This window comes from Seriola aureovittata, chromosome 4 (assembly GCF_021018895.1).
Source record: "Seriola aureovittata isolate HTS-2021-v1 ecotype China chromosome 4, ASM2101889v1, whole genome shotgun sequence".
NCBI lineage: Eukaryota > Metazoa > Chordata > Actinopteri > Carangiformes > Carangidae > Seriola > Seriola aureovittata.
In genome coordinates this window covers 21298913-21323400 of record NC_079367.1, presented here as the reverse complement: position 1 = coordinate 21323400, position 24488 = coordinate 21298913, and the positions used below count along the sequence as shown (strand labels likewise).

General features: G+C 34.2%; 1 protein-coding gene across 14 annotated transcripts in view; it reads right to left on the bottom strand.

The window, feature by feature from the left end:
* Positions 1-221: 221 nt before the first annotated feature.
* The window catches only part of synrg (synergin, gamma), a 53259-nt gene continuing 28992 nt past the window's right edge, over positions 222-24488 (bottom strand). For 9 of the 14 annotated variants that reach the window (XM_056373511.1, XM_056373514.1, XM_056373512.1 and 6 more), the window contains 8 exons: positions 23446-23609; positions 23239-23292; positions 22686-22782; positions 22176-22324; positions 21355-21465; positions 21190-21228; positions 16900-16932; positions 222-1338 (listed from right to left, as the gene is read on the bottom strand). In XM_056373511.1, the coding sequence (XP_056229486.1) occupies positions 1207-1338; positions 16900-16932; positions 21190-21228; positions 21355-21465; positions 22176-22324; positions 22686-22782; positions 23239-23292; positions 23446-23609 (779 nt within the window). In that variant the 3' untranslated portion in view covers positions 222-1206. The remainder of the gene's footprint in view (positions 1339-16899; positions 16933-21189; positions 21229-21354; positions 21466-22175; positions 22325-22685; positions 22783-23238; positions 23293-23445; positions 23610-24488) is intronic. The other 5 variants (XM_056373519.1, XM_056373524.1, XM_056373525.1 and 2 more) reach the window with 2 other exon arrangements.

Here is a 24488-nt window from a genome sequence, read left to right as displayed (position 1 = left end):
ATATCTCTTTTACTTAATCCTCACAAAATCCGTAAAAATAAGTTTTAGAAATGGATTTTTAGTTGCAAAGGTCTATTTGTCACTTGTAATTACAACTGTCACTAGCGGATTTTACCAGCTGTAGTTAGTTGGTATAAGCTGATGCAACTTTTTATCCAATCAACTGCAGCACGCAGTGACACCTTTGTTTTAAAACTTTAATAATCTGTGACACTTAAAACTATATGCATACTCATTTATTTACATGACATTCACATTACAGTCATAATTGCATTGCTACAGCATCACACTGTAATATACAAAAAGTGCTGCTGCAATTTTAGTTCAGAATCAGTCAACATCTCTAGACTTTTAGCGCTGGTTGCACACAACATCAAGACAGAAAAACACAACCATTAACAATGTTTCCTTCAAGTCCCCAAATCACAACAACCCCTCCCCCAAAATACCTATAAAACACAATTTAAATACCCCCTCCAACAGTGCAAAAGACATTCAAAGCAGTTAATTTAACACAATTCATAAAAAGGTAGATATCTGCCTTCCAGCACAGCAGTGATGGTTTGAATGTTAAAGATTTTGAAAAACATATTAAAACCATAACAGCAACAGAGTTTCATCAAACAGACCTGCCCAACAAATGTAATTCAAGTACAATAATAGGCTTATGATTCAACAGCTCTGGTTCAGTGGGAATAAAGAGAGTCATGAATAAAATTCCTCACAAATAGAAGCAAAGCAACAAGTGACATTAAAAACCCAAGATGTTTACCAATGTCCTCTGCCAGTATTTTTAATGATATTGCACACCTAATAATTTAAATATAAGTGAAAGTAAAATTAACCTTTTTCTGCAGTTGAAATAATTTGTTAAAGCATCATTAGGGATAGATTTAAATATCACCTACAGTATACAGCTAACCTACATATGTTAGGTGGTTTACATGGAGGAACAATACCATGGATGGTAATTATATAGAGAATTTGAACAAAGAAACAGATGAACATGAACACAGCCTGAGTTACAGCTCACCAAAAGTGTGACAAAAGGGAGATTTCAGAATAAAAAATAAAAGAATACAGAGGGATCCAGTGACTTTAAACATTCTTCTTTTGCTCCCTGTCCAACGTGAGAGCCTCTGTTGTTCCTCCACCTATCTGATGTTGATTAGCCCGTCTTGTTACCATGGCAGCTGCAGCCAAAGCTCAGAGCAGGTCAGGCAGGATGAGGCCCGGGGGTTTGGGCTGCACACAGTTAATCCAGAAATTGGCACAGCTGGCGTGGTACTGGTGGCCCCCATACAGCAGCTTGAAGTTGTCCGTCTCTGAGTTGAACGCCTGTCAGAGTGAAAGGGTGAAATATAAGAGATCTAAACCACAGAGACAATAAAACCCATCTGTGCACACAGGGGAGAGATGGATAGATATGTAGGGTATTTATCTTATGTCTAAATGCTCCTGCAGTACATACATATTTGGGCAAAACTGAGTAAAAAACATAGAAATGATTAATAATATGTTGTAAGGTGGTGCTACAACAGCAAAACAATTCTCTCAAAGGTTGGATGCTGTAGGTTAGCTTATTATCTGTTTTACAGACAGGAATAAACATCTTTATTCCTTACTTTTCTAATATGAAGGTTTATGCCTTACTATACTATCACGTGTTATGCCATAGTATAGTATGACGTTTTTTGACATTTTTATGCCTTACTATACTGTGACGGCTTTTGACATTTTTGTGCCTTACTTTTCTAATTTGAACATTTATGCCTTACTATACGATGACATTTTTTGACATTTTAATGTCTTACTATACTATGACGTTTTTGACATTTTTGTGCCTTACTTTTCTAATTTGAAGGTTTATGCCTTACTATACGATGACATTTTAATGTCTTACTATACTATGACGTTTTTGACATTTTTGTGCCTTACTGAAGGATGACGTTTCATGACATTTTTATGCCTTTTTTAAAATGTTTTAAGTGTTTAGGAGTTTGTGATTGGGCGGCATTGTGGTACAATGGTTAGCACTGTTGCCTCAGACTGAGACGGTTGCCAGTTCAAATCCCAGTATGGGACATTTAGTCTTTACCGTATTTTAAATTTTTTTATGCCATACTAAACTATGACGTTTTTATGACCTTTTATGCCTTAATATGCTATGATGTTTTATGCCATTTCAATTTCTCAAGTCCTCTTTTCATTATATTATGGTTTTGAATTAAGCAGCATCCATTTTGCCCTGTTCCCCTCTGTTCGTTGTCCTCTCACATTGTTTGTAGTTTGTTTACTAATTTACCCTCCTGATTACACAATAAATTTGCTTTACCAATAACATCAGGTTGTATATGTTGCTTCCCTTTTTTCTAACCGTGACCTGTGTCGTGACATTTACTATACTATGACATTTTTATGCCATACTATACTATGATGTTTTATGGCATTTTTATGCCATACTATACTATGATGTTTTTTGACATTTTTATGCCATACTATACTATGATGTTTTTTGACATTTTCATGCCTTACTATATACTATGTTGTTTTATTCCCTACCATACTATGACGTTTTTATGACCTTTTATGCCTTAATATACTATGATGTTTTTTTGACATTTTTATGCCTTACTATATTATGTTGTTTTATTCCCTACCATACTATGACGTTTTTATGAACTTTTATGCCTTAATATACTATGATGTTTTTTTGACGTCTTATGCCATGCTATACTATGACGTTTTTTGACATTTTTATGACATACTATACAATGATGTTATTTTGGCATTTTTATGGCATTTTTATGGCTTAAAATACTATTTCCTTTGATGCTTTACCATACGATGACGTTTTTATGACCTTTTATGCCATAATATACTACGATGTTTTTTTGACATTTTATGCCATACTATACTATGACGTTTTTTTGACATTTTTATGACATAATATACTATGATGTTTTTTTTGGCATTTTTATGCCTTAAAATACTATTTCCTTTCATGCTTTACCATACTATGACATTTTTATGACCTTTTATGCCTTAATATACTATGATGTTTTTTTGACGTTTTATGCCATACTATACTATGACGTTTTTTTTTTATATTTTAATGACATACTATACTATGACGTTTTTTGGTATTATTATGCCTCCCTATCCTATGTAATCTTATTCTCTACCATACTATGACGTTTTTATGACCTTTTATGCCTTAATATAATATGATGTTTTTTTGATGTTTTATGCCATGCTATACTATGACGTTTTTTTGACATTTTTATGACCTACTAAACTATGATGTTTTTTTGGCATTTTTATGCCTTAAAATACTATTTCCTTTGAAGCTTTACCATAATATGACGTTTTTATGACCTTTTATACCTTAATATACTATGATGTTTTTTGGCATTTTTTGCCTTACAATAGTATGTGAGTTGATGTCTTAGCATACTATGACGTTTTTATGACTTTTTATGCCTTAATATGACCTTTTATGCCTTAATATACTATGATGTTTTTTTGACGTCTTATGCTATACTATACTATGACGTTTTTTGATATTATTATGCCTCCCTATCCTATGTAATCTTATTCTCTACCATAATATGACGTTTCTATGACCTTTTAAGCCTTAATATACTACAAAGTTTTTTAGACGTTTTATGCCATGCTATACTATGACGTTTTTTTACATTTTTATGACATACTATACTATGATGTTTTTTTGGCATTTTTATGCCTTAAAATACTATTTCCTTTGATGCTTTACCATACTATGGTGTTTTTATGACCTTTTATGCCTTAATGTACTATGATGTTTTTTTGATGTTTTATGCCATACTATACTATGACATTTTTTGGGATTATTATGCCTCCCTATCCTATGTAATCTTATTCTGTACCATACTATGACGTTTTTTTGACGTCTTATGCCATAAGACGTCAAAAAATGATGATGATTTTTTTTTGGCATTTTTATGCCTTAAAATACTATTTACTTTGATGCTTTACCATACTATGACGTTTGTATGACCTTTTATGCCTTAATATAATATGATGTTTTTTTGACGTTTTATGCCATGCTATACTATGACGTTTTTTTGACATTTTTATGACCTACTATACTATGATGTTTTTTGGCATTTTTATGCCTTAAAATACTATTTCCTTTGATGCTTTACCATACTATGACGTTTTTATGACATTTTAGGCCATAATATACTATGATGTTTTTTGACATTTTATGCCATACTATACTATGACGTTTTTTGATATTTTAATGACATACTATACTACGATTTTTTTTGGGTATTATTATGCCTCCCTATCCTATGTTATCTTATTCTCTACCATAATATGAAGTTTGTATGACCTTTTATGCCTTAATATAATATGATGTTTTTTTGACGTTTTATGCCATGCTATACTATGACGTTTTTTGACATTTTTATGACATACTGTACAATGAGGATATTGGGGATTATTATGCCTCCCTATCCTATATAATCTTATTCTGTACAATAGTATGACGTTTTTATGACTTTTTATGCATTAATACACTATGATGTTTTTTAGAAGTTTTTTGCCATACTATACTATGACGTTTTTTGATATTTTAATGACATACTACACAGTGATATTTTTTTGGGATTAAAATACTATTTCCTTTGATGCTTTACCATACTATGGTGTTTTTATGACCTTTTATGCCTTAATGTACTATGATGTTTTTTTGATGTTTTATGCCATACTTTACTATGACGTTTTTTTACATTTTTATGACATACTATACTATGATGTTTTTTTGGCATTTTTATGCCTTAAAATACTATTTCCTTTGATGCTTTACCATACTATGGTGTTTTTATGACCTTTTATGCCATACTATACTATGACATTTTTTGGGATTATTATGCCTCCCTATCCTATGTAATCTTATTCTGTACCATACTATGACGTTTTTATGACTTTTTATGCCTTAATACACTATGCTGTTTTTTGACGTTTTATGCCATACTTTACTATGACGTTTTTTGACATTTTTTGGACATACTATACTAAGATGTTTTTTTGGCATTTTTATGCCTTAAAATACTATTTCCTTTGATGCTCTACCATAATATGACGTTTTTATGACCTTTTATGCCTTAATATACTAGGATGTTTTTTTGACGTTTTATGCCATACTATACTATGATGTTTTTTGGCATTTTTTGCCTTACAATAGTATGCGAGTTGATGTCTTAGCATATTATGACGTTTTTATGACCTTTTATGGCTTAATATGACCTTTTATGCCTTAATATACTATGATGTTTTTTTGACGTCTTATGCCATACTATACTATGATTTTTTTTTGGCATTTTTATGCCTTAAAATACTATTTACTTTGATGCTTTACCATACTATGACGTTTGTATGACCTTTTATGCCTTAATATAATATGATGTTTTTTTGATGTTTTATGCCATGCTATACTATGACGTTTTTTTGACATTTTTATGACCTACTAAACTATGATGTTTTTTTGGCATTTTTATGCCTTAAAATAATATTTCCTTTGAAGCTTTACCATAATATGACGTTTTTATGACCTTTTATACCTTAATATACTACGATGTTTTTTTGACGTTTTATGCCATACTATACTATGACGTTTTTTGATATTTTAATGACATACTACACAGTGATATTTTTTTGGCATTTTTATGCCTTAAAATACTATTTCCTTTGATGCATTACCATACTATGACGTTTTTATGACCTTTTATGCCATAATATACTATGATGTTTTTTTGACATTTTATGCCATACTATACTATGACGTTTTTTGATATTTTAATGACATACTATACTATGACGTTTTTTGGTATTATTATGCCTCCCTATCCTATGTAGTCTTATTCTCTACCATACTATGACGTTTTTATGACCTTTTATGCCTTAATATAATATGATGTTTTTTTGATGTTTTATGCCATGCTATACTATGACGTTTTTTTGACATTTTTATGACCTACTAAACTATGATGTTTTTTTGGCATTTTTATGCCTTAAAATACTATTTCCTTTGAAGCTTTACCATAATATGACGTTTTTATGACCTTTTATACCTTAATATACTATGATGTTTTTTGGCATTTTTTGCCTTACAATAGTATGTGAGTTGATGTCTTAGCATACTATGACGTTTTTATGACTTTTTATGCCTTAATATGACCTTTTATGCCTTAATATACTATGATGTTTTTTTGACGTCTTATGCTATACTATACTATGACGTTTTTTGATATTATTATGCCTCCCTATCCTATGTAATCTTATTCTCTACCATAATATGACGTTTCTATGACCTTTTAAGCCTTAATATACTACGAAGTTTTTTTGACGTTTTATGCCATGCTATACTATGACGTTTTTTTACATTTTTATGACATACTATACTATGATGTTTTTTTGGCATTTTTATGCCTTAAAATACTATTTCCTTTGATGCTTTACCATACTATGGTGTTTTTATGACCTTTTATGCCTTAATGTACTATGATGTTTTTTTGATGTTTTATGCCATACTATACTATGACATTTTTTGGGATTATTATGCCTCCCTATCCTATGTAATCTTATTCTGTACCATACTATGACGTTTTTATGACTTTTTATGCCTTAATACACTATGCTGTTTTTTGACGTTTTATGCCATACTTTACTATGACGTTTTTTGACATTTTTTGGACATACTATACTAAGATGTTTTTTTGGCATTTTTATGCCTTAAAATACTATTTCCTTTGATGCTCTACCATAATATGACGTTTTTATGACCTTTTATGCCTTAATATACTAGGATGTTTTTTTGACTTTTTATGACATACTATACTATGATGTTTTTTTGGCATTTTTATGCCTTAAAATACTATTTCCTTTGATGCTTTACCATACTATGGTGTTTTTATGACCTTTTATGCCTTAATGTACTATGATGTTTTTTTGACGTCTTATGCCATACTATACTATGATTTTTTTTTGGCATTTTTATGCCTTAAAATACTATTTACTTTGATGCTTTACCATACTATGACGTTTGTATGACCTTTTATGCCTTAATATAATATTATGTTTTTTTGATGTTTTATGCCATGCTATACTATGACGTTTTTTTGACATTTTTATGACCTACTAAACTATGATGTTTTTTTGGCATTTTTATGCCTTAAAATAATATTTCCTTTGAAGCTTTACCATAATATGACGTTTTTATGACCTTTTATGCCTTAATATACTAGGATGTTTTTTTGACGTTTTATGCCATACTATACTATGATGTTTTTTGGCATTTTTTGCCTTACAATAGTATGTGAGTTGATGTCTTAGCATATTATGACGTTTTTATGACCTTTTATGGCTTAATATGACCTTTTATGCCTTAATATACTATGATGTTTTTTTGACGTCTTATGCCATACTATACTATGATTTTTTTTTGGCATTTTTATGCCTTAAAATACTATTTACTTTGATGCTTTACCATACTATGACGTTTGTATGACCTTTTATGCCTTAATATAATATGATGTTTTTTTGATTTTTTATGCCATGCTATACTATGACGTTTTTTTGACATTTTTATGACCTACTAAACTATGATGTTTTTTTGGCATTTTTATGCCTTAAAATAATATTTCCTTTGAAGCTTTACCATAATATGACGTTTTTATGACCTTTTATACCTTAATATACTACGATGTTTTTTTGACGTTTTATGCCATACTATACTATGACGTTTTTTGATATTTTAATGACATACTACACAGTGATATTTTTTTGGCATTTTTATGCCTTAAAATACTATTTCCTTTGATGCATTACCATACTATGACGTTTTTATGACCTTTTATGCCATAATATACTATGATGTTTTTTTGACATTTTATGCCATACTATACTATGACGTTTTTTGATATTTTAATGACATACTATACTATGACGTTTTTTGGTATTATTATGCCTCCCTATCCTATGTAATCTTATTCTCTACCATACTATGACGTTTTTATGACCTTTTATGCCTTAATATAATATGATGTTTTTTTGATGTTTTATGCCATGCTATACTATGACGTTTTTTGACATTTTTATGACCTACTAAACTATGATGTTTTTTTGGCATTTTTATGCCTTAAAATACTATTTCCTTTGAAGCTTTACCATAATATGACGTTTTTATGACCTTTTATACCTTAATATACTACAATGTTTTTTTGACGTTTTATGCCATACTATACTATGACGTTTTTTTGATATTTTTTGCCTTACAATAGTATGTGAGTTGATGTCTTAGCATATTATGACGTTTTTATGACCTTTTATGGCTTAATATGACCTTTTATGCCTTAATATACTATGATGTTTTTTTGACGTCTTATGCCATACTATACTATGATTTTTTTTTGGCATTTTTATGCCTTAAAATACTATTTACTTTGATGCTTTACCATACTATGACGTTTGTATGACCTTTTATGCCTTAATATAATATGATGTTTTTTTGATTTTTTATGCCATGCTATACTATACTATGACGTTTTTTTGACATTTTTATGACCTACTAAACTATGATGTTTTTTTGGCATTTTTATGCCTTAAAATAATATTTCCTTTGAAGCTTTACCATAATATGACGTTTTTATGACCTTTTATACCTTAATATACTACGATGTTTTTTTGACGTTTTATGCCATACTATACTATGACGTTTTTATGACCTTTTATACCTTAATATACTATGATGTTTTTTGGCATTTTTTGCCTTACAATAGTATGTGAGTTGATGTCTTAGCATACTATGACGTTTTTATGACTTTTTATGCCTTAATATGACCTTTTATGCCTTAATATACTATGATGTTTTTTTGACGTCTTATGCTATACTATACTATGACGTTTTTTGATATTATTATGCCTCCCTATCCTATGTAATCTTATTCTCTACCATAATATGACGTTTCTATGACCTTTTAAGCCTTAATATACTACAATGTTTTTTTGACGTTTTATGCCATGCTATACTATGACGTTTTTTTACATTTTTATGACATACTATACTATGATGTTTTTTTGGCATTTTTATGCCTTAAAATACTATTTCCTTTGATGCTTTACCATACGATGAGGTTTTTATGACCTTTTATGCCATAATATATTATGATGTTTTTTTAACATTTTATGCCATACTAAACTATGATGTTTTTTGGCATTTTCATGCCTTACTATACTATGTTGTTTTATTCCCTACCATACTATGACGTTTTTATGACCTTTTATGCCTTAATATACTATGATGTTTTTATGACCTTTTATGCCTTTATATATTATGATGTTTTTTTGACGTCTTATGCCATACTATACTACGATGTTTTATGACATTTTTATGCCATACTATACTATGATGTTTTTTGGCATTTTCATGCCTTACTATACTATGTTGTTTTATTGCCTACTATACTCTGACGTTTTTATGATCTTTTATGCCTTAATATACTACGATGTTTTTTTGACGTTTTATGCCATACTATACTATGACGTTTTTTGATATTTTAATGACAAACTATACTATGACGTTTTTTGGTAATACTATGCCTCTGTATCCTATGTAATCTTATTCTCTACAATAATGACGTTTTTATGACCTTTTATGCCATAATATACTATGATGTTTTTTTGACATTTTATGCCATACTATACTATGACGTTTTTTGACATTTTATGGCATACTATACTACGATGTTTTTTTGTATTATTATGCCTCCTTATCCTATGTTATCTTATTCTCTACCATAATATGACATTTGTATGACCTTTTATGCCTTAATATAATATGATGTTTTTTTGACTTTTTTGACATTTTTATGATATACTGTACAATGATGATTTTGGGGATTATTATGCCTCCCTATCCTATGTAATCTTATTCTGTACAATACTATGACGTTTTTATGACTTTTTATGCATTAATACACTATGATGTTTTTTTGAAGTTTTTTGCCATGCTATACTATGACTTTTTTTGACATTTTTATGACACACTATACTATGATGTTTTTTTGGCATTTTTATGCCTTAAAATACTATTTCCTTTGATGCTTTACTATACTATGACGTATGTATGATCTTTTATGCCTTAATGTACAATGATGTTTTTTTGACGTTTTATGCCATGCTATACTATGACGTTTTTTTACATTTTAATGACATACTACACAATGATGTTTTTTTGGCATTTTTATGCCTTAATATAATATGACGTTTTATGCCTTAAAATACAATTTCCTTTGATGCTTTACCATACTATGGTGTTTTTATGACCTTTTATGCCATACTATACTATGATGTTTCATGCCTTACTATACTATGACATTTTTATGCCTGACTAAAGGATGACGTTTTTATGACCTTTTATGCCATGCTATACTATGACTCTTTATGCCATGCTATACTATACTATGACGTTTTTATGACCTTTTATGCCTTACTATACTATGACTTTTTTGACATTTTTATGCCTTAAAATACTATTTAGTTTGATGCTTTACCATACTATGACGTTGTTATGACCTTTTATGCCATAATATATTAAGGCATAAAAGGTCATAAAAACGTCATAGTATGGTAAGGCATCAACTCACATACTATTGTAAGGCAAAAAATTGCCAAAAAACATCATAGTGTATTAAGGCATAAAAGGCCTTACTATACTATGATGTTTTCTGGCATTTTTTGCCTTACAATAGTATGTGAGTTGATGGCTTAGCATACTATGACGTTTGTATGACCTTTTATGCCTTAATATGACCTTTTATGCCATAATATGCTATGATGTTTTTTTGGCATTTTTATGCCTTAATATAATATGATGTTTTTTTGACCTTTTATGCCTTAATATACTATGATGTTTTGTGACATTGTTATGCCATAGCATACTGTGACGGTTTTTGACATTTTTATGCCATACTATACTATGACATTTTTATGCCTTAAAATACTATTTAGTTTGATGCTTTACTATACTATGTTGTTTTATTGCCTACTATACTCTGACGTTTTATGCCTTAAAATACAATTTCCTTTTGCTTTACCAATAACATCTGGTTGTATATGTTACTTCCCTTTTTCCTAACCGTGACCTGTGTCATGACATTTACTATACTATGACATTTTTATGCCTTCCTATAGTGTGATGTTTTTATGCTATACTATACTTACTTACTTATTATGTTTTATTAAACAATGACTTTTGATACCTTACTATACCATGACATTGTTATGTCTTATTACACTATGACATTTTTATGCCTTACTATACTATGCCTTTTGATGCCTCACTATACTATGACTTTTTATGCCATGCTATACTATGACGTTTTTATGCCTTACTATACTATGATGTTTTGTGTCTTTCTATACTATCACTTTTTATGCCTTACTACAGTATGATATTTATACATTACTATAATATGACTGTTGAAACCTTAGCACGCTATGACTTTTAATAACTGACTATAGTATGACTTTTATGGCTTACTATAGTATAACTTTTTATGCCTTAATATACTAATACGTTTTATGACATTTTTATGCCTTACTAAAGGATGACGTTTTATGACATTTGTATGCTTTACTATACTATGATGTTTCATGCCTTACTATACTATGATGTTTTGTGACATTGTTATGCCATAGCATACTGTGACGGTTTTTGACATTTTTATTCTCCTACTTTTCTAATTTGAAGGTTAATGCCTTACTAAACGATGACGTTTTATGACATTTTTATGCCTGACTAAAGGATGACGTTTTTGACATTTGTATATATAGTATAGTAAGGCATAAAAATGCCAGAAAAAAGTCATAGTATGGTATGGCATGAAACATCATGGTATATTAAGGCATTAAAAGGTCATAAAACTGTCATAGTATGGTAAGGCATCAACTCACATAGTATTGTAAGTCAAAAAAATGCCAAAAAACGTTATAGTATAGTACGGCATGAATATATCAAAAAAGGTCATAGTATAGTACGGCATAAAACGCCGAAATAACATCATAGTATGGTAAGACATAAAAGGTCATAAAAATGTCATAACATGGTAAGGAATCAGATGAAATACTATTGTAAGGCAAAAAATTGCCAAAAAACATCATAATCTAGTATGGCATAAAACATCAAAAAAACATCATAATATATTAAGGCATAAAAGGTCATAAAAACTTCATAGTATGGTAAGGCATCAAATGAAATATTATTGTAAGGCATAAAAATGACAAAAAAAATCATAGTATAGTATGCCATAAATCGTCAAAAAAACATCATAGTATATTAAGGCATAAAAGGTCTTTAAAACGTCATAGTATGGTAAGACATCAACTCACATACTATTGTAAGGGGAAAAAAAGCCAAAAAATGTTATAATATGGTATGGCATAAAAATATCAAAAAACGTCATGGTATAGTATGCCATATATCATCAAAAAAAACGCATAAAAGGTCATTAAACTTTCATAGTATGGTAAGGCATCAACTCACATAGTGTTGTACGGCAAAAAAATGCCAAAAAACGTTATAGTATAGTATGGCATAAAAATATCAAAAAAACATCATAGTGTATTAAGGCATAAAAGGTAATAAAAACGTCATAGTAGATTAAGGTATCAACTCACATGATATTGCATGACAAAAAAATGTCAAAAAACGTCATAGTATAGTATGGCATAAAACGTCAAAAAAACCTCATAGTATATTAACGCATAAAAGATCATATAAACGTTATAATATGGTAAATAATCAAATGAAATAGAATTATAAGGCAAAATTTGTCAAAAAAAGTTATAGTATGTTAAGGCATAAAAATGACAAAAAACGTCATAGTACATTGAGGCATAAAAAGGTCATAAAAACGTCATAGTATGGCAGGGAATAAAACAACATACTATTGTAAGGGGAAAAAAAGCCAAAAAACGTTATAATATGATATGGCATAAAAATATCAAAAAACGTCATGGTATAGTATGCCATACATCGTCAAAAAAAGGCATAAAAGGCCTTACTATACTATGACGTTTAATGCCTTATTATACTATGACGTTTTATACCTTACGAAACGATGATGTTTTTTAACATTTTTATGCCTTACTATACTATGATGTTTTATGACTTTTTTATGCCTTACTATACTATGACGTTTCATGCTTACTAAACAATGACGTTTTATGACATTTTTATACCTCACTATACTATGACGTTTTTGACATTTTAATACTTTACTATACTATGACGTCTTATGACATTTTTATGCCTTATATACCTATAACCTTTTATGCCTTACTCAGTGGCGGCTGCTGGTCTTATAAGGAGCGGAAGCTCATTTTTCGGCCTACATCATAAAATGTGTCCGTTTATTTAAATGTAAATTCGCACAGTGACAGAAGAGAGTCACCAAACGCTAGTCGTTTTTAACAAAGACAAAGTCGCTGAGGATCAGTAACGTCTCCAGATCAACTCCGAACAACGGAATGAAAAACTTGAAAACTGCTCCGGTGGATGCTTATACTTCAAGATCGCTGATTCGCTCATTTCGCTGTCAATCAAAAGGGGACTCAGCCTCAGACAGATCATCCAATCATCATGCAGAAGCCGAGGGTCCAGGCCAGCCCACTGTCCCATAGACCCCCAGAGACGCTGAGCGTCCGATGGGCGGGACAAAGCCCAGCATTTATCCAATGACCGTCTAGTTTCGCTGCAGTGGAACAACCCACTCTATGCTTCCCCATTGAAGTCAGTAGACGCTCGGCGTCTGCACTGTGTAAAGCACTGTGGCGCTGCGGGGATGAATGAGAAGAAGTCGTGTCGGTTACCTGTGATAAGTAGCTGATTCTGAACAAAAGATGAACGTGTTCTAGCGCATATTTAGTCAATTAAATGTACACACAACAGTACATATTTGACCAATTATTTTGTTGACATTTTAGGGGAAGCTGAGCTTCCCTTGCAGTCTTAGAGCAATCGCCACTGGCCTTACTATACTATGACGTTTTTGACATTTTAATACTTTACTATACTATGACGTTTTATCCCTTACGAAACGATGAGGTTTTTTACATTTTTACACTTTACTATACTATAACGTTTCATGCCTTACTATACTAATATGTTTTATGACATTTTTATGCCTTACTAAAGGATGACGTTTTTGACATTTTAATACCTTACTATATTATGACATTTTATGACATTTTTATGCCTTACTATACTATGGCGTTTTATGACATTTTTATGCCTTACTAAATGATGACGTTTTACAACATTTTTAGGCTTACTATACTATGACGTGTTATGCCTTACTATAATATGACGTGTCAATTTCTAACTATACTGTAACATTTTTATGCTATACTATACTATGAATTTTTATGCCTTATTATACTATGCCTTTTTAAACCTTACTATACTATGACTTTTCATGCCTTACTATACTATGATTTCTTTTGCCTTACTACAGTATCACTTTTATGCCTTATTCTACTGACTTTTTATGCATTAATGTACTATAACGTTTTCATGCCTTGCTATAATATGACTTTTTATGCCTCACTATACTATGACACTTTTATGCCTTACTATACTATGACTTTTAGCACCTTAATGTACTATGACTTTTATGTCTTATTAGACAATGACATTTTATGCATTATAATATGACATTGTTGTACCTTACTAGAACATTTTTATGCATGACTATAGTATGACTTTTAATATCTTACTATAATTTTACTTTTTATGCTTTACTATACTATGACTTTCAGTACCTTAATATACTATGGCTTTTTATGCCTTATTAGACAATGAGTTTTTATGCCTCACTATATTATGACTTTTTATGCCTTACTATACTATGACTTTTTATGCCTTATTATAGTATATATGCTTCAGTATATGAATTACATTTTCATGACCCTGCAGCACATTCCTGCCCTTTCGGGCTAAAAAAGGATTCCAATACACATGGTTTTGCAATACCTGCTGGGATAGGCTCTCAAAGACTCTATCTTATTTTTTCAAAATGGCTAGTATGAATTTGTGTGAGTAATTGTGCAAAGGTAAAAAAGAAGCCTAAAAGATTCCACTGCACTGAAATAAAACATAACATCAAATAGGTACAGCTCAAAAGGTGAAAATCTCAATCCACAGAATTGATGCACATGCTGTGAACATCTCATCAATCACATTAAAATCTAAAGCGTTCCAATACATCTAGACTTTCAGCAAAGTTGAAAATCAAATTTTTTTCTGAAGAATGCTGAATTCAGAGCAAGGATCCTACATGCTGTGACACATTTAAGCCGTTGGAGAGACTGGTAGAGGCAAGACAGCCTGCTTGGTATTTCTGTGATTGCGGTGTAATAAATAAATGTACACCACATAACACTAAAAGAGACACAAAGGGAGCTGAGACATACAATATATGTATTAAAATGACAAAAAATGATTAATATCTGAATCCTAAAAGCATGTTGCAAGGTGGTGCAACAAAAGTAAAACTATTCTCTAAAAGGTTGGATGTTGTAGATTAGCTTATTATCTGTTTTACAGACAATTAAATTAATCTGGCCAAGATGTTGCTGTTTCTTTTATTTATTTTAACTCCATCAGTGATGCCTGTGTATCACTGCCTTTATGCAGTTTATTCATCTAAAACACAATGTTAAAAGTCTGAATCTGGTAATTTTATATCTTCAAACTGGCAAGAACCTAAGTACTGCAAGGAAGTTTAACCACGTGCTGCTGTGCCATTGTTTAACAGAGGATAATGCTGGAGCACTGTCCATTATTGCCCATGCTCTGTTCTAGCAAATGTGGATCATTTATTTTGCTCAAGACAAGAGGGCGACATGAACTTTCACTCTGGCAAAACATGTTTTCAGCCTGTTGCTTCATAATAGGATCTGCTTTTGTGCCTGATCTGACCGCCATTTGAGCACCGTGATGTGAGTTTGGATTTTCACCAGGGCCCAGCTGTAGCGCTGCGTATGCAATCGGAAGATGCTAATGTGTGTGATGCGCAGTTTAAGAGTTTGCATCCCTGGTGAAATACTGGAGCTGAAGCCAGAGAGAGGAATGAGTCATGTGCAGTGAATCATAGCCTCCCACACAGAAGGAGAGGGGAGACGCATGCAGAAAGGAACAACTGCATACAAAAAAAAATACCCAACCACAACACACCATTAAGACAAATATATTTCCACCTGCCCAAGCGCAGTCTGCAGCACAGACACTCCGCTGGATGAAGGGCTTTCTCACGCAAACTGAATGACATATTTCCACACTGTCTCACATGCTCAGATTTCACAAGCAGAGCAATCTCCTTTCAGAGCTCTTCTGTGCCCTGGCCTATTTGTTTCCACAAGCCTGCACTTAAGACTTCCAATGCTGGGAATGTTGAAGGGAGAGGATGCAAAATGAAAGGGTGGTCACACAGTAACACCTCCTGCTCTCACTGCAGAGCCATTCCTTCTCTAACTCTCCAGCTTCTCTTAGACTTCACCTGTATGGCAGGGAATGCAGGCTAGATTAGGCTGTTTTAACTAGACTGATGCTGTACATTATTAAACCTTTTAGCCTCTGGGAACTCCACTCTAAAACACGAATGAGAGTATTCATGCTGGTCAGATAGAACTGACTCTAATTCTCCTGACCTTTGTAGCTGTATGTAAAGGTTAGGGATTCAGACTGAGCCACTACATGGTTAGATAACATTAAAATCTACCTTGAATCTACACTCTGCTTTCTAGACTGTCTAATATTTCTATAAGAATTAAAAATAAATGCGGCATAATTACCCTTAACCTCCTCTCACTGTCTTTAGTCAATGCCTGAAAGCATAAGAGGAATCAACATGTTTATGCAATGCCCAGAGGGAAAGAAAGTGTATACAGAATAGGCAGCAAGCAAACACTGAGATCAGCTGTATCACCAGGAGCTCCCTATTACCAGCATGTTTGTGGGTGAGAACATGAAGGAATCAAAGTTATTACCCCAAAGGCTCTTACAAATTTTCTATCTCACCATTCAAGAGATGATTCATTTAAATATTGATTGAAGATTTTAGTCAGTGCTGGGGATGCTCATAGTAGCAGTCTATCACAGCTCGGCCACTGTTGTTTATAGACCAATCAAGGTAGAGAAGTAGACAAGCTGCTATTACTACGATGGCTTTTCACTTATGGACCCGTGTATAACACTGTGATGTATGTAAAGTATTTTATTTCTTTAAGTTCTGTTGCCAAGAAATCTGTCCAGCACATCCTGTAGCACCGAATACATGTTGATTATTAATAATGGTAATAATTAGCTGAAACAATTAATCAATTAATCAATCAGTCTATTGACAGAAAAATAAAATGCAACTATTTTTTTTCTATATTTATAGTTTTATAGCAAAAATATTGAAATGCTAAATATTTGCAGATTTCAGTCCCTCAAAAGAGAAGAGTTGCTGCTTTTTTGTTTCATTGGAAACTTGTGGGATTTTGGACTCTTGGTTTAACTAAAAAACAAGACGTTTGAAGACATCATCTTTAGCTCAGAACAATTTTCATCGGCTAAACAATTTAAAAAATCAGCAGATTAATCAATAATGAAAATAACTGCGAGTTGCAGGCCTAGTTGTCATTACTACAGCAAAATGTCCAGTTTGAACAGACGTCTAGGCATCTCTTCAGGGCTGTACTGTTTTCAGCTGTTCCAACAACAACAAAACAAACCTAAAGTAAAAGCCACAAGCCTCTGCCCCATGAAATCAATTTCACCTTGCTAAATCTACATGTTTTGCCAACAAAGACCCCAGGAGGAGCTGCTGAAAACAGAGCGATCTACTACGTTTCCTGGCTGCAATTCCACTTTCACAGTAGCACATGTTTAGAGCTCTCAGATTTAGAGCTGAAAAAATTAGTGAATTGATTGATTATTTGATCGACATAATTAATTGGAAACTATTTTGAAAAATGATCAATTGCTTAAGTCATTTATTTAGCAAAAATGGCCTAAATTCACCAGCTACAGCTTCAGTTTTGGCTCCAAATGTGAAGGTCTGCTGGTTTTCTTCGTCTTCTTCAATGATAAACCAAAAATCTTTGGGTTGTTTGTCGGATGAAACCCCATTTGAATATGTCACATAGGACTCTGAGAAGATGTGATGGATATTTTCACTATTTTCTGAAATCTTTTAGTTAGTTATATTAATTCATAATATAATCATTACATTATAAAGAAAATAATCAGTAATTTTAGCCCTATTCTGATTTTAATTGAACAACACATTGCTTCTGATAATGATGAAATAACTACATTTAATGATTTAAATCATAAGCTAACATTTAATTCCTGCTGGGTTTAATGACCTAACATGGACTGTGGACACAACGAAATCCAAAGCCAGTGTCATAACCAATGTCAGTCTAGTGTTTTGAGACTCGACACACATCCAAACATCCACACTAACACAGACTTCACCTACCTTCATTTAATGGCCGTGATTAACTTTAAACATCTCTGCTTCACTGTCTGTGTAAATATTTTCTGTTCAACTCTCTCCCAGCAGTAATGGCAGTGGGGCTTGAGACCACGACACATGAATAAGCAACTGAATTCATCTGTAGCTAAAAAATATTCTTTACAGCAACAAGACTTGGCTTGTGATGTGTTTTTTTGTTCTTTACTTTTTAACTTTTTGAGACATTTAGCATTTTGTCAACTCTCAGACTTTTTTAGGCCGAGTAAGTCTTTGTTTAGCTGTGTAGGAACCCCACTAACCTGAGCCACAATAAAGCATGCTGTGACAGAGATGGGCAACCTAACAACAGATTTATAAAATAAACTGTTAAGGAGATGAGAACATTCACAGAATAAACTGTCAAAGTTTAGATCTAAATTCATATCAGCAGCGCTGTCGAAGCCACACAGACTCAATAATCAATCCAAATCCTTGAGGCACTTCAGAAACCTGCACTAATATAAATAGCCAGAAATGCTAAATTATTCAATTTATAATCCTTTCCAGTGCTTCTGCCTGTAATTGCTCAAATTAGCATTTATCGTTCAGCGGAGGAGCTGGAGCATCATTAGCTGAAATAGTAGCACTTATGATAAAACTTATAACTGCTGCCGCTGCCTTTGAGTCACAATCTGAGTTGAGATGAAGCTGCTGCTGGTCGCCCATCCCAAAAGTGCAGCCTACCCAGAATTACTGGTCCAACATCCAACAGCAACAAAGTGAGACTGAGAAAATTTCAACTCTGACTTAATATGACAATATGATTTTTTGGCTTTATTTGTATCAGCAAATGGTAAAAAAAAAAATATGAAAGAATCATTTGAAAGGTTAAAATTCATAGCATGAATTGAACAGGAGCCATTAAGCTGTCAAGCACTTTTCATATTTCTTTGATGACACATCAACATCTCCACCCTTCTGTACCTTTGGTTGAAAAACAAATCAGTGCCTCTTCACTAAAGGACAATGCAACAATCAGTACCGTCTGCTGAAGCCAAAGCCATTTTTTCACTTCATTATACTCTGAGGGGTTGCTATTCTCAACTTGGCTTTTATGCATTCCTACCAGTGTGGCTCTGCCAAAAATGTAATTAAAAGATGGGTTATTAATCTCATGCTAGTGGCACAGAGACAAAATAAAACTGCTTTAATTTCAGCCTGTCTGTATGCACACAAGAGTGAGAGGTGAGTGAGAGAGTGTGTTTGTGTGTTGAGGTCTATTATCAGCTGTACTCCCTGCTTATGACTAATGTGTAAGCCACATCTGCTCGCAGCCTAGATGCCTCTCAGTCAGCCATATCTTGCTTGGACCATCCATCTGGCTCTGGCTGAGCAGCAGAGGGAACGCAAGAAACAATCTGCGCCACCATCCTGCCCTCTAAACCGCAGGGTCTGAGAGTACCATTAATGGCCCACGTCGATGAAAATCAAAGCCACCGTAGGCGAGGAGGCAGACATACAGCAATTCTGCACATAGTGCCCCAGTCAGAGTTAATAACTGAACAGTTATCAGAAACACCGATGGTTGTTAGATGAAAGTTGCAGGTGAGCAGTTACCTTGAGATAGAGGCGACAGAATAGAAAATGAAACCCTTTCAAGACAAAGTGACGACCTTTGTGACCTTGAAGAACCAATCCCAGAGTGCAAAAACCCACCCTGAGGCGCCAAAGTGACAACTCTCCTCTCTCACTTATTTCAAGACCTCACATTATTATCCTTAGACACTTTCTTTTAGTCATCCGTCAGTATAAAAGCAGGGAGACAACAATAACCTAAACTGAGAGTTTGCTGAACCCCACCTCCAAACAGTGATTGTCCAATAATAGCTTGGCAACCATAACTAGGCACAGTATACCTGTCACGTCTATCCAACTCTATCCGCTGTGTCGTATTTCCTTACTGCGTTGGAAGCAGGTCCTGGGTGCTATCAGAGTTTAAGCTAAACTTAGCACCTTTGTTCTGCTTTTTACTGGATTTGGGGAAATTTACACTCCAGCCATCTTACCTGAAAGAGGATTGCATCTGCCAAACACATTACTCTCATCCTAAAAGTCTTCCCTCTTGTAATGTTAAAACTGAAACATACTGTTTTGAAAGGACTAACTAGCTCTAAACTGCAATACAAGAACTATTCTCTTTCTTTATGAGTCTTTGACACAGATCATCAGCTGGTGAGGATGCTTACTTCAAACCAGTGAGCTAGAAATATAAGCACATAGTAACATCAAACTGTTTACTTCTGTTTGAAATAAAGGGACCAATAGTTACCAAAGAGTGGTAAATCTGCCACAGTTGTCATTGTAAACTATGAGCTGTGGGAGAACTAAAGGCCTGACAGACAGACAAACAGTAACTCAGGTTGGTGGGGCTCAGAGAACAGTCTGATGCTTTCTATCTGTTACATTATGTTTCTAGGCAGAAAACTGTTGTTCGCCTGTGAGTGAGGAACAGCGGAAAGACATGAATCCTGTCACTTTGGCCCCCCAGTGGGCTCGTCGGTAAGAGGAGAATAGGACCCCCAGGCCCCCAGTAGGAAAGAGTGCAATGAGATTTGGTTGACAGTTGACTGTCTCATACTCGTTTAAACAGACGTCCAATAGTGCTTTCTTCTTTGTTCTGCAAAACGTTTCAAAGTCAAAGAAATGTCAGTTGTTATCCACTGTGGACGAGCACAACAACATTTATGTAAAAGTGTATCCCTTAACAGTTATTTTGCGTGTGTGTGAGTGTGTGTTCACAAACCTTGCTGCGAGCGTCAACGTTGAGCAGACACACCCCACAAGCCAACTCCTTGGCATTTTTGATGCCGTGCCTCAGAATGCAGGAGGAGAAATCCAGGGAGCTTTCATCAGGCTAAACACACACACACACACACAAAGCAATTTTACTTCCAGCTACAGGGGAAAATGTAGTCATTTTATTCTTATAATAACACCAGTGAGAACAAGTCTGCCTACAGTAAACATCTCAGAGCATCAGCAATTTCAAGGACTTTGCTTAACTTCTAGAGTAAAAACAACCAATACCAGCACATACAGGTATATCCTTATACTTTTAAGAAGAAAAACTACCTGCCTGCTTCAATTAAACATTAGCTCTTTTTGTGTCAGTTTTATGTTCAGCGGTTTGAAAACCATATTCCTCCTCTGCTGGCTCTGTGGATGACGACACTTCTCCACCTCTGTTTCTGTTTTACAGACACGGGCAGACAGCTGGATAAATAAATCTATACCGTCCTTGTCATCCCTGTCGATCTGAACACTGGCCTATCAAAAGACTCCAGCTACATTGCATCCAGATCAATGGATCATTGATTTTACCCTAATGGACCAACAATACTGGATTCACTAACATTTCATTATGTTATTGGCAGGTTTTTTATTGTGAATTGACCTTCACTGCTCTATTATCATGGGTACTTGTGTGCCTGCACTTGAGAGTGCAAACATGTCTGGGTGATGACAGAAGGCAGTAAAAGCAGCTGCATACATAAATAAGCATGTGCTTTATAACTGTCCTGTGCTCTGGCAGGTTTATGTTTTTTTTTTTTTTGAGTATCTTACAGCGAGCTTGGCTAGTGACATGAAGCCCATGAGGTTGTTCCACACGCGGCTGATGTCCTTCAGCAGCTGCTGCAGCTTCTCAGAGCTCACTGCTGTGGCCTTGATGCCGAGCTCCACACGCCTGGTGACGCGGTACACTTCCACCACACCTGACAGGGAAAAAAAAAAAATACGCAAACACACAAAAAAAAACATGTTTTGTTGCTCTTTTCTTTCCAGTTTCAAGAGGCACGCTGTGTTCAGTCCCTCGCTGTGACATGTTTGCCACTCATTGCTCATTAAAAGCAGAGAAGCACAATAAGGGAGCAAGACCTTGTCAGACCAGGCAGAGATAAGCCATCACACCAGAGCTTGTTTTAATCTCGTCCTCTCTGTACCTCTGTCCTTCAGAGGGTGTAAGGCCACACACCGGGTTCTTTAACAACCTCTTCTTCACAATATACAGCTAGCACTGGCTTGTTTATTTTGCTGTGCGCGCGCTGTGCGTGTGTGTGGTTTGTAATTCCTCACCTAGCAGGTACTCCATGCCCTGGGCAGACTGGATGACCTCGGTGCAGACAGAAGAGCTGCTGATGCTGTTCAGGGTGTTGTTAGCTTTGGTGATGACCTTAACGTGGGAAGACAGTCAATTATAGTGTTTTCGCTCTTCATAATCATCATTATCATACAACTGTTGACCAATATTTTTGTGGCACCTCACATCTCTTGCCTTGACTGACACAGACCACCAGTTTTAGCGGCCAGGAGACGACTGCCCACTTTTTCTGGATATCATCAAGAGAACTGTTTCGTTTTTTTGTCTTAAAAAAAACTTGAAAAACTCCTAGACATTGTCTCACTTACTGCTGTTCAAGTATTCTGTGACTTTAATTTCTTGAAGACATTTTAAAAAACCATCAGTGTTTTGAGTCTAAATCCTAAAGTTAAGTTTACAGGGTTTAAGAAAATAATTTGTCTCAAAATATTGATAAGAAAAACGTAATTTCAGTGCCTTTTTGTTCTCTTAATTATTCTATTACTTATAGAGTCCCTTTATCAATCAGGTCAGATACAGAATACGAACCTCCAGAGCACTTTCCAGGCACCTCTGCCACTCGTATGCGTAGCGCTCGCTCTCCTGCAACAACACAACACAAAATTATCTCAAATGAACACAAGGCAAAACAGAACACAACAGAACAGAGGTAACACTCCCTGAGTATTATGCTGAAATCTGGCGGTTATTAACCAGCAGCTAACATGTGGTCAGTTATCACCGTTCGCTCCTCACCTCCACCTCCCCAGTCAGGTCCTTGTACTTGTCCCTGATGACAGGCAGAGCGGGCTTCTCGCTTAGAGTGTTGGATCGGTCTCTGAAGGGCTGCTCTGGAGCTGGAGACGGGGGCGAACGCCCAATCTCCTTCTCGCCCAAACTGTGACTACGTTTGTGGGAGCCTGAGGCAATGACAAGAGAGGACAGGGAGATAAATAATGTTGAGAGAACCACAAACACATATACACAAATTTTTTTTGTACTTTATCAATTCAGCAATCCGTGGTGATGACTCATTTTGAGATATGCACCTGTTTGTTTGCAATCATTATACTTCACTTCTGTTGCAGCTAATTCCTGCTGGACAAGGACAGCATGAGTAAATACTTAATTTGTGACAAACCATAATTACATACAGACACAAATATGCAGGTATGAATTATTCATAGGGACTCTCACGCGCACAAACCCTGGCACGACACCACAACAAACACGGGTACAAACACATGCTAAACTTAAACTATTCCAGTGGGTCTGCCAGATAGTGCGTGCATGCATGCGTGTCTGTGTTGTCCACACACAGGTAATCCTCCCCACAAACTCCTGCACCACCCATAGAGACATGCGTCATCCTCTCCACAACCCCCCAAAGCCCCACCATGATCAGATAACTGGTCCACTGGCTGAAGAGGAATAAGTAAAGCCCTCTTCTTCACACAAATTAAATCTAGCACAGGGACATAAATCTATGGGGCAAATAGGCTTTTATCACAGCACAGGAAATACTAATAAATTATTTGTGGAACATAACACCAGCAAACAGTTGTTAAAAAATGAACAGCCTTTAAGTGGATACGGCTAATTTCTGCTCATAGATGTGTTGCCTTCTGCTGATCTATCTCACTAGTCAATACCATAAGAGCAGTGCTGTCATCCCAACACTGCCATCTAATGTCTGACAGCTGTATTGCAGATCTGATGGACACTATGGTGTGGGGGTGGGGAGAGTGTTGTACCATTTTAGGGCCAAGGGTTTGGAGTTGGTCAGGAGACTCAGGGAT